At 51.6% G+C, this 12,262-nt stretch overlaps 1 protein-coding gene across 1 annotated transcript; it reads right to left on the reverse strand.

Moving 5' to 3' along the window:
• Window positions 1-8,475, reverse strand: ALLC (allantoicase). The gene is given in 9 exon segments (XM_060168985.1): window positions 1-6; window positions 471-602; window positions 1,487-1,566; window positions 2,772-2,794; window positions 2,796-2,895; window positions 4,246-4,319; window positions 5,794-5,816; window positions 6,437-6,487; window positions 8,449-8,475. Coding segments are annotated over 9 exon segments (516 nt in total).
• Between the last annotated feature and the right edge of the window lie 3,787 nt (window positions 8,476-12,262).

Here is a 12,262-nt window from a genome sequence, read left to right on the forward strand (position 1 = left end):
TTAGGGCTGGGGGAGAGGAAGGTTGAGAGCCAAGAGTATCAGATTTGTTTCTGAGGTGATGAAAACTGTTCCAAAGTGCACTGCAGTGGTGGTTGCACATATATATCATTTACATAGACTTTAAATCGTACACTTAAATGGGTGAATCGCATGTTATGTGAATTACAATAAAGCTGATGGTTGTTTGTACATAGCACTTCAACTAATGGACCTGTGAAACAGACATTGTTAGGAGATATCTAGCCCAACACAACTTAGTTCCATCACATCCTAGTTTAATTGATAGTTTTTCCTAACTCCCTATGGATGGGGACGCTAAGACAAGAATTTCCTAGCGCACTAAAAGGGCAAATTATAACCCTGAAATGCTAGAGCAAGAAGGAAAGGGTGACTTCATTTTGTATTTTTAAAACCTGCCAACATTAACTAAAGAAGCCACAGCGCTGGAGAGGGGTCCACATCATATTTACCAGGGAAAGGTTGAGTCGTATGTGACCTCACCTCTGCCGCGAGTTGACAGGAAAACAACTGTAGCTGGAAGCAGGATTTCCCGGTTTAAGCTCTGTCATGGGAACCAAACAATTCCAATCATTGGACTTCAGCTAGCAGTAAATATAAAAATGTTAGTGATGGCTCTAGGCAACAATAAATTCTCTCATTCTAATGCCCGTGTGGGGCTTACAGGGCAGGACATTTTGTAATAAAAATTAATGATGGATGCCTAATGGAACACTTTAATAAAAATACTGATAAGGATCAAGTGTCAGTTTTAATAAACAGAATAAAGGCCTGCTTTTTTTTTTTCACCCTGGTCAAAATAGCCACTGGGTGGTGGTGAAAGGGGATGGACAGGGAGGTCTGGGAAAGAGCCTCCAAAGGCCTTCACCTTGAGGGCTCACAGAAAGGAGCAGCCGGAATGTGCTGTGAATGTTCACATAAAACCCGGGCTCTTCCCGTGGACCATGGCTTAAATGGGTCAGCCTGAACCTCTCAACAGTTTCCCTAGATCAGTGCTCCTCAACTGGAAGGGCCCATTTGTTGTTGCCATTATGTATTTCCCAGCCAGCGCTGGATCGACGCTTTTGTAAAACACAATATAAATTAATTACTAGACAAACTTGGAAAAACAAGAATGTACCGAAACACAAGCCAAATTGTTTATTGTATTAATTCATCAGGCATAACGTTACTTTGTCCAATTGCTATCAAATTATTTAAGGCGTCAATTTCTGTATTTACCTCTTCGGGCATCATTTTGCAGCGGGGTCCCTGTGAGCAGACCGCCCTGTGGGAAGCAGAGCCCTAGACCTCGCATAGGCCGTGGTACAGGGGTTGCACAAACCTCTCCAGATACATCTTCAGGGTCACACAGGGCAAGTACACATGCACGAGCTGTGCCAGGTTGAGTGCATGGCCGGGCGAGGAGGGCTGCTCCCTTGCTGTCGTAACAGCCCGTGACAAGATCCCGTTCCTTGGGGAGACATACCTTAGCAATGGCTTCAGACTCCTCAGGGCTGGCTGTGGCTCATGTCCTGACTTCTCGTTGTGGGATTTCTGGTTGTTTATCTGAAGTTAGAGTGACCGTTAGGGTTACGGTTTGTGTTCAAAATCAGAGGATATATATACCCTCTTAGCGGATTGTGTGGTCATTTTCATTTTGCCAAATAACACTAGAGACATTGTTTCTTAAGTCAATGTATCAGATGATCAAAGTAACAGACACACATGTTAAAGTTCCTCAGTATTTAAATTACCGATGGTAACTTCAAAAAGAGGTGCAGAACATATGGTGGTACGTCTGTTCATTAAATAATAAATATCGTTTCCAAGTTCAAACTTCAACAAATTTATCACATGAGTAGAGTTTTCAGAAAGCTTGATTAGTAAAGTTTTGGAATATTGTAAGTCAATTCCAGAGACACTACTTCCCCCAAAGGCATCCTTAGAATTGATACATGGGCGATTCAGAAATAGAAGCACTCGTGGACAGTTGAAGGGCTTGCTGAAGGCATCTTAGTCATTGTCTGCTAGTCATTCCTGCTTGTAAAGGAGCACCCCTCCTATCATCATGTGACTTTTCGGGTTCCCCAGCTGTCTTCCAGGAGGTGAGCCCATTCATGTCCAAGGAGCCTCATACAGTGCTGTGCACAGAGTGCTTCCAAAATACGTTTGCTAACTGACATGATTTCTCTTTCCCAAGTACATGTATAGACATGCACTTAATGGTACATGTTTCCAAAAAATTAACTCTGGGACCAACCTTGGAGGATGCCAATTAAAGAGCCTTATGAGTCACATGGCCCATTATTCCAGGGTGTGGAAAGGAACCCTTTCTGGAAAGCCCACGGCTGCCGTGTCGTTACGCAGACCAGGGCAGCCAAAAGGGGGCAGGTACGCTGGTCCCACAGGTGGCTCAGACCTGGCTTCACATCGTCCAGGTGGTCCGGGCAGCCCACTCCTGCCACCTGCCCCAGCAACCTGCTCACCAAACCTCACAGTGACGTGCAGGGGCACCATGGGGTGGGGAGGGGAGTCTTGCAGAGCGTGGGAATAATGAGATCTAAATCAGGTTGAAGAACCCTGTTAAGCTAAAAATCAAAACTCACAGAGCACCTGAGTGGGAATCTCATTGTAAAGCTCCCGTGGCAACAAAGGGGCCTCTAGACAAGTTGCTGAGCCTGTCTGAGTGGGAAGCGTGCGGTCGGGGGCAGATGGGCCTCACCACCCCACAATGCTCCTTCCCGGGGTAGGGCCACTGGTTCCCGAGGCACCTTCTTCAAAGTTTGCCACTTGACACTCGAGGAGCATCATCTCCTCGTGTGAAGTGAGAAGCGTCCACATAGAAGCCCCGGGTGACCCCCTGTACTCCCAGCTGGACGACACACCAGTCGAGACCTGGAGGCAGCAGCAACACCCGCCTCAGACTGAATTCGGCAGACGAAGCACATGAGTGAACAAAACGACAATGAAAATAAAACACCAGAAACGCACTCCTCCCATCACAGAAAAACGTGTGTGGGTTCCTTCTTGACCGTGACTTCAAGATCTCTCCTGACGTGGCCGTACATGACCGCCGTTCCCGCGTGAATCCTCAACTCTAATCAGACCAGAACGTGAACAGGCCTTGGATTCTGAGAGCAATTCTGATTCCAAACTCATCATTTCCTGAGCTGTGTGTGTCTTTGGCAAATTGACCTCTCTGAGTCTCAGGTCTTCAACTGTGAATCAAGGATGAGATTGGCTTCCAAAAGGTGTAGCTGTGGGAATTCCCGGGCGGTCCGGTGGTTAAGACTCGGCGCTTTCACTGCTGAGGGCCCGGGTTCGGTCCCTGTTCCGGGAACTAATATCCCACAAGCTGCATGGCCAAAACAAACTAACAAGAAGTTTAGCTGTGACTCTGGCGTAGGGAACACGCAGCCCAGCTCGGCCGGCGCTCGGTATCGAGCTGGGTCTCCTAGAAACATCGTGCTCTTTGCCATCTCAAGCTTCAGGGGTTTCCTACAGCCCCAGCCAGGCGCCCTCCTTGGCATCAGCTAAGTCTAAGAACTCTTGATCAGTGTGTCGCTGTGTTGTTCTTGGTTTCTGGCCGTCAGATACAGACCCACCTTAAAACGTCCAGACGTATTAGAACCTCATAAGGTCTGGAGGACCACAGAAATACAGAAAATTAGAAATATCCAATATTTGTGTAATACTTGAGATGATAGCAAAAAAGAACCCCATTAGCCTAATGCTGGATTGGTTTCCTTTTACAGGCATTTCTTTCACTGTATTTTGATTGATGAGTAGCGATGAGTGAAAGTAGCATCTTCAGGTTACATAAAAGACAGGATGGATCTTGGCTCAGTTCCCAGTTTATGTTACCAGTGATGTGACCTGGGCTAAGTGAATGAGGCTGTTTCCATGGCAACCAGGTGGGACAAGAACAGCTGCTTCAGAGAGGGATTCTGAAGCCGAATGCAGCGCATGTACCAAATGATGTTTGCGCAGCTCGGATCCTTCATCACAGCCCTCATCATCCTTTCCTTTTCCTAACGAAGCGTTTACACCCTCCTATTTGCACAGATGCCCAGGGCGCGCACGACCTCTCCTGAATTCTTAGAGCCTGATGGTCAGAAGGGACATCAGAGGCGACAGAGCATTCCAAGGGCCCCAGGTTGAAATCGACCCCAAACGTACACTGCTTTCCAACAGCCCCTGGTTTTAAACTTCGCAAGCGTGAGTGAACAGTCATCATCATCTTACCTGGGATCCTTTTCCCTCTGGTCCGCCATCCAGACATCCACTCCCTAAACTCCGTGTGCTCGTGGAAAGCAAAGACGTGTGACAGAGGATCGTTAACATCCAGGCGAGAGCCCAGGCTAAAGGGACAGATGGGCAGTGCAGACGGGGGCTCTAGGCGAGACCTTAGCAGGCGCAGTGGTGTCTGCCCCACCTTCACGCCCAGGGAACCTGCTCCAAATCAGGGGGTGCCTCCTTATCTCTGTATTGCCTTCAGAGAAAGAAGTCCTACTTCTCTGTGGGCCTTTATTCACAGAATTAGCCACTGACAGCAAAAGGTAAGACCACATAGGATTCATTCCACGAGCCCCGACACTGGTGCAACTCCCGACTGCAACCTAGGTGCCTCCCAAAAGGCTGTCGAGCAAAGCGAGAAAGGGCAGTCGGATTCCCAAAGCAACCCCGAAAAGACCACGTAACCAGGAATTCAGCCGACGTCAGAGGAAAAGTAGGCTCGATGCTGGGGTCCAGCTGAGCACCCAGCGCCCCGCGCTCTGAGCTGCTCCGTGGCCACGTGTGAAAGCGAACACTCTGACATCACGGAAGCCGGCGGCGGGCCCGGGGGAGGCTCAGCTCGGCCCCTCGTGGAGCCTTAGACAAATGGCTGCGTCCCACCGCTTAACCGGAGGACAGCAATGGTGAGGTGAGCACATCCCCCGAAGACTGTTTCCAAGTTGAAGTAACACTTGGGAAGCCCCTTGCACATGTTATGTGTTTAAAAGTACATAATATATTAGAAGAATATGCCAATCTTATCAGAGTGTTAATTCTACAAAGGAAGGAGCCAATTGGCATTGAATTGGTGGTGAAAGGGACTTTAGCTTTACCTGTAATATCCTTTTTCTTTTCAAATAAGAGAATGTGTGTGTGTGTGTGTGTGTGTGTATATATATATATATATACACACATACATACACATCTTAAGTGGTCTGTAAGTGTGAACATATGTAAGTGTGTATATATAGAGAGAATATATATATATATATATATATATATATATATATATATATATATACACACTAGAGTGGAGTGTAGGAAATAAGGCCCATTCTCTCTCTCGCCAACTTCCCCAAGCCCGGCTCCCCACAGACACCCCGCCTTACGGTTGGCGTGAACCCTTTCCAGCATGTCTCCTGCACACATGGCCTGCCTGGACCTCTGTCCCAGCGCGTGGGCAGCCTGCTCAGGTTCTGATGGCCACATCATTCCATATCTGAAAGACCCCAGGGTTCTTTAACTAGCTCCCCACTAGGGGACATTGAGGTTGGCTTTTTCCCCTTCAAGCAACACTGGAATGAATATTTTCTACATATCTTTGTGTACTTGTGCAAATAAGGTAAGTCTGTGGAATAGCAAAGTCAAGGTGTGGATGCATTTCAGTTTTTTCAAAGATAGACGTATGGTAAATCGTAAGAGCTCTGACAATGACGGCTGTGTGACCTAGAGCAAGCTAATCAACATCTCTGTTCCTCATTTTACGATCATTTTCTCCGACGGGTAAGTTAGCATATGCAAGGTGTCCTCAGAGGGTCAGACTTCAGCGTGCTCTGGACCTGGCCGGGTCCTGCCTGGAAGGAGCAGCTGTGCCACCAGAGTGGCCAGATGGCCAGAAATCACATCACCAGGCAGAGTCCACACCCCACCCGACGGCAGTCACACCCGCTGCCGGGCCTCTGCGTCCATCATCCCTCGCGAGAGAACTCTCGCTGCTCTCACTGGTGGGACAGGGTGGCAGTATTCCAGCAGAGTTCCGGTTCTTCCCCATATTTATCAGTATTTTCTCTTTTTAATAAACATGTCCTACATTTTTATAATTAGGCAGGTAAAACATTTTCAAAAAAATTCAAGATCTGCCCCACTTTTCTTCCCATCACGGATTATGAACACCACGTGGGGCAGAGAGAAATACAGGAGGATCTCAGTGATTTCCCCCGTAGAGCAAAGTGGTCCCAAATTCCTGTGTCAGGTCCCCGTCTGTCTCTGCCATGTCTTAGCATGAGTGGAGGCTGATTTCTACACTTTTCTGCTGTTCTAATATGCTAATTCACTGATTGGCGTCATGTGACTCCCAGCCCAAGTACACGGGGAGATTTTAATTAACAGGGCTTCGTGGATTACCCCACCCCAGCACTTCGCAGAGGCCAATTTACAGTACCTTTATAAGGTTTTCTGCAGGAGCAAAAAAGTCATCTGTTGCAAATAAAATCTAACCAAAGAAAGAAAGAAGTAAGGATAAAATAACCATAAATTACAAACCATTTTATTTCATTCCCTAGTGAAACATTAGGAGCTGCAGTAAAAAGGAAACGTGAAAACTGCCTGGGGGGAGAGAAACAATGTGCAGTTAAGTCACAATGTGCTTTTTAATGTTTAGATTTCATTGCCTGCTTCCCCCTTAATCTTTCCTTCCCACACTTTTTTCTTAATCCCCTTTACCATCTGGATGCAAAAGTGCTAACTTCTTACGCTTGGAAAGAAAATAAACCAACTTATTTTCAAGAACAAAGGACATTGGGCTTTGTGAATCTTTCACAGAGCAAGGGCAAAAAAAAAAAGGGGGGGGCACAAGGTCACCGCTGTGTCTTAGCCCTGCAGGTAGTTTGGCCTGGTGATTTGTTAACCAAAGCAGAACTTCTTTTTTCTTTTGGCCATGCTGCTAGGCTAGCAGAATCTTAGTTCCCGGACCAGGAATTGAACCCAGGCCATGGCAGTGAAAGCACCAAGTCCTAAACACTGGACCGCCAGGAAACTCCCAAAGCAGACCATTTCTGAGAGTAAGGTGTAAAGTGGCTGCTGGCCACCCTACTGAACCTGGGGCTCAGGGACACCTGTGGTCAGGAAAGGATGCAGTGTCCTGGCCTCTGACGCCAGCCAGAACCCAAAAGGCAGGGGAGGACCTGGTTGTTCTGGAGCTGCCAGCGGTTTGGGTGACCTAGCTTGTGGGGCTGTTGCTATGTGCGACCTGCATCAATGAAAAAAATGCTGCTGCCGTATCAGTAAACAAAGGATGTTGGGCCATCGAGCCATCATATTGCAGCCGCCCAGATGGTGAGCCCTGAGGGAGCTCAGGATGGAAACAGGATGCCCGCCACCAAGCCCTCAGCCCCTGCAGCCACCCCCTGAAGACAGGGGGCCCCCTGCGGGGACTCAGGATGAAAAAGCACAGGATCCTGGCCCCAGGTAGCTGAGGTGCGGATCAAAGGAACGATTCCGGTGAGCGCAGACTCTTGCCTCTTCCCATGCATAGAAAAGGGCTGAATTCATTAACCTGAGATGTCTGGTTTTCTTTAACGAACAGTCATCTTTGATGTTCCGACTGCCTGGTCTCTGTGGCAAAAACCCCTGTAGATCCTGGTTCCTCCCCGACCTCTGCACAGCGGTCCCTCAGCGCTACTGACAGGCTGCGTCCTGGGCTTACGTCCTCAGTTTTGCCCGCCAAATAAAACATAACTCTCAAATTTTGGGTTGTGCAGGGGTTGTTTTGGTTGACACCTGCCTCTGAGAATGTAGCAGAGCGAGCGAAGCACAGGGGAGCTGACCTGGGAGTCCCTCCCCTGCCCCAGGGCCTGGGACACAGGGGCCCTCACCTACCCTCCCCGGTCCTGCCCCTCAGACCCCCCGTCAACTCTCTTTGCTGCATCATCTGTCTGGCCAGCTCCCTCCCCTCCTGAGGAGTCCTTTGAGCATCACTTACCTACGTGGTCCTCCCTGCTTCCCCACCCCACGTGGCGCCCTGGCCTGCCTTGTTGCCAGCGCTGGTCTACACGTCTCCGGGCAGAGTGTAAGCTCTGGAGGGCAGGCCTGGGTCTTTCCCTCTGTGCCTTACCTGGCGCCTCGCACACCACGTTAAGCTCTCCACGTGATTCTCCTACTAAAGTCTGAGGACCACTCATCTCTACTGTAAGAAAACACAGAGGGACGGGGAATTCTTTTCACGGGTGCAAAATGTCTTTTTGTTTAAACCTCAGGCAATGCTGCCTTGGCTCATAACTGTCGCCAATTTAAGAGAAGTTCTCAGAAGCCTTTTGCAATAATGGGCTTTCTCAAGGAGGCCGCCCTTGGGTCTGATTCGTGATCTTCTAGTCGGGGTCCCTGCAGTGGTAAGTGAGCTGGAACCTCGGCCTGGGTGCTTTAAGTGCTTCTTCTCACCCTGAGAGACCCACCGACCTTTCCTCCTACGAACTCAGGTGCCATGTCCATCCGAGGCCATCCAAGGAGAAGAGTGGGCAGGATGAGGTGGGCGGGGCTGGAGCGTGGGAGGGGCAGAGAGGCCCCATCCAAGGCCATCCAAGGAGAAGAGTGGGCAGGATGAGGTGGGCGGGGCTGGAGCGTGGGAGGGGCAGAGAGGGCCTCTGGGGGGGGCTGCTGTGTGAAGGAGAAGAGTGGGCAGGATGAGGTGGGCGGGGCTGGAGCGTGGGAGGGGCAGAGAGGCCCCATCCGAGGCCATCCAAGGAGAAGAGTGGGCAGGATGAGGTGGGCGGGGCTGGAGCGTGGGAGGGGCAGAGAGGCCCCATCCGAGGCCATCCAAGGAGAAGAGTGGGCAGGATGAGGTGGGCGGGGCTGGAGCGTGGGAGGGGCAGAGAGGGCCTCTGGGGGGGGCTGCTGTGTGAAGGAGAAGAGTGGGCAGGATGAGGTGGGCGGGGCTGGAGCGTGGGAGGGGCAGAGAGGCCCCATCCGAGGCCATCCAAGGAGAAGAGTGGGCAGGATGAGGTGGGCGGGGCTGGAGCGTGGGAGGGGCAGAGAGGCCTCTGGAGGGGGGCTGCTGTGTGGGCGCTGAGGGAACAAACGGGAGGCCGGCTGAGGTTCCCCAGAAACAGACGGGTGTGCTGCATCTTCTCTGGAGAAGCAAACACAGGGCCCGGGGACTCTGTACTGGTGTCCAGTCAGACTTCGCCCATAGGCAGACTCCCTTGGTTGATTGGGTCTGAGTTCAATAAGGAGACCCATAAACACACACTTCCTCACTGCAAGGAACGAGTCCAGGAGGAGAGAGCAGCCAGGGCACACCACTGATCCCAGCAGCAAAGACATGCACGGAGGGCCTGGGTGTCGGCACAGCCTGTCCACCCTGTGGTGGGCAGAAGGCCCAGCACTGTTGCTCCCGGTCCCGGAAACCTGTGCCTGCATCACCTCACGCGGCAAGGAGAGTTTGCAGCTGGGACCAAGGTTATAGACCCTGTGAGAGGGAGGCAGTTCTGGCTGACCCAGTGGGTTTAGTCTAATCACCTGCGGTGTCTCAGGGAAGCCAGTGGGGGGTCCACAGCTCTGGGACCCGGGGGCTGCGGGCTCACCAAACCCTCTGCTCACGGCCCCCACCACCTCTACTGGGAGCAGCCAGGTCTGTAGGGAAATGGGGAGGAGCCCCCAGACCCGACCACCTGCTCAGACCACCTATGGCATCCACTTCTAAATCCGTCTAAATCTGGAATCCCTTACTAGTTCATTTAAAAGTAGCTTTTAGGGCTTCCCTGGTGGCGCGGTGGTTGAGAGTCCGCCTGCCGACGCAGGGGACGCGGGTTCGTGCCCCGGTCCAGGAAGATCCCACATGCCGCGGAGCGACTGGGCCCGTGAGCCATGGCCGCTGAGCCTGCGCGTCCGGAGCCTGTGCTCCGCAACGGGAGAGGCCACAACAGGGAGAGGCCCGCATACCGCAAAAAAAAAAAAAAAAAAAAAAAAAAAGTAGCTTTTAGGGGCTTCCCTGGTGGCGTAGTGATTAAAAATCCGCCTGCCAATGCAGGGGACACGGGTTCAAGCCCTGGTCCGGGAAGATGCCACAGGCCGCGAAGCAACTAAGCCCGTGTGCCACAACTACTGAGCCTGCGCTCTACAGCCCGCAAGCCACAACTACTGAAGCCCAGGCGCCTAGAGCCCGTGCTCCGCAACAAGAGAAGCCACCGCAATGAGAAGCCCGCGCACCACAACGAACAGTGGCCCCTGCTCACCGCAACTAGAGAAAGCCCACGCGCAGCAACGAAGACCCAATGCAGCCAAGAATAAAAATAATAAATAAATAAATTGATTTTTTTAAATAGAATAAAATTAGCTTTTAAATAATTGTAGGCAAAGAGCAAGATCACCTCTAAAAGGGGCTGTGGCTGAGGCCAGGCTGTGATGTTTAATGAATATGCTAAAGCTTTTCATGCAAACTGCAACTTAGTCATCAGACATGAGGAACATTATAATGGGTTGTCCCGATGCAGTGAGGCCGTCATCAGAAATGAGGAACATTATAATGGGTTGTTCCAATGCAGTGAGGCCGTCATCAGAAATGAGGAGCATTATAATGGGTTATTCCAATGCAGTGAGGCCGTTAGTCTCTCTTGGTGGAAAAAAGCATAATCTTGACATTTCACAGTCAAAAGCTGTTTTCCTCTGGGATTTGCCTTAAAATAGGAAGGTGCGACGGGGTGAGTCTAAGAAATGTGGGAGGGTGGTCTCCCTCTGAGGAGCAAGCCAGGCTGTCCCGACAATTCGCATTCAAGAACAGAGGCTTCTGTTATCACTGCCGATGGGCCTAATAAAAACGCCTCTGGGCAAAAGGCTGAGACTTACAGTGAAATAAGAGAAGTTTATTCAAGTGTGGGACAAAGCTAGAGCGCGTACAGGTAGCGATGTGGGGGAGCCCGAGGTCAGCACTGAGATCCCTGGTGGACGTGCTTGGGGACTTGTTCAAGGTTCCCTCGGATGCGTGGCTCTTCTTTGGGACAAAGTTTCATTTCACCTGTGGGCTTAGTTCTTAGTGTTTTTGTACAGACCAAAGTGGCTAAAACCCCAGCAGAGCAGGACCAGAGCCCAGAGCCACTCAGCACACTCGGGCTGTTCCCAGCTCCGCAAACACCATTCCCGGCATCCAGCCACCCCCAACACCAAACGTCTGCGGAGATCCGTCCCACCCTCACCTCTCAAAGGGTCAAACACTTGCTGTGCTGATAAATTCCTCTCTGTCACCCTGTTCTTTCTGCAATAACAACTTTAAAATAGCAAGTTGTTTATAAACAGCCCTCCAAGCTCACCAGGAGTCCCGACGTTCGGTGTTCAGAATCGGGTTTCTTGCTTCCCGCCAGCCAGCCAAGGTCCCATGGTACTCAGGTGCCAGCAGGAGAAAATTCATAGGGGCCCGAGCCCGAGCCCGACTTTCCCGGGAACGGGCCTCGCCTGTGTGATGTCACAAGGGCTGCAGGGAGCTAGAGCTCCAAGCTGAGCAGCCCCTCCCTGCAGAAGCCAAGGGCGCCCCTGCAAGACCCCTGTGCGAGGCCAAGGCAGACCTGGGCCCCCCACTGTCGCTGACCCTGCCACTGTCCGCCCCCATCCCTAACAGCAACCTGGCCTGAAGCCCCTCCTCCCTGGTTCCTGGGTCCCCTGGGCTTTGTCTCTAGGAGGCCTCCGTGAGAGCGTGTGTTCAGCACACCTAGCAGTGGTTCCAGGCAGAGAAGAGAGCCATGGGGGCTGAGAACGGGAAGGACCCTCAGCCGGGAAAGTGCAGACGCACACAGAGCTTCCGTGGGGGTTAAAGGGGCTCGCGGACCTTGAGAAAGCACACCTGTGCCTCGTGGCGCAAGAAAGACACATGTCCCAGCCCTGGGAGCCTGGGGCCTGGGGAAGGGCTTCCGGCGAGACGGGGACAGCTGAGCACCTGCCTGACACACGTGGCCACACCTGACACACATGATCACACCTGACACACATGGCCACACCTGACACACGAGGGGCACAGGTGATCACACTCATCATCACACCACCCTGCAGAGCGCTGTTATCACAGATGGAGAAACTGAGGCCCAAGGTTATTCCAGGGAGCCTAAGTCGTAAGCGGCTGAACCGAGCAGGGATTCAGAGCAGCAGGTGTGCCGGAGTGAGGGGTCCTCTGATGCCTGGAGGGGTTTCCTGCCTCAGGAACCCCTCCTACTTTCCTTCCTGGGTTCTCTTTACCGGGTCTTGGCCTGCCCTGCTCCCCCCTGCACCTCCAGTCCTCCGGTGCAGA

Source organism: Lagenorhynchus albirostris, chromosome 13 (genome assembly GCF_949774975.1).
Source record: "Lagenorhynchus albirostris chromosome 13, mLagAlb1.1, whole genome shotgun sequence".
Lineage (NCBI taxonomy): Eukaryota > Metazoa > Chordata > Mammalia > Artiodactyla > Delphinidae > Lagenorhynchus > Lagenorhynchus albirostris.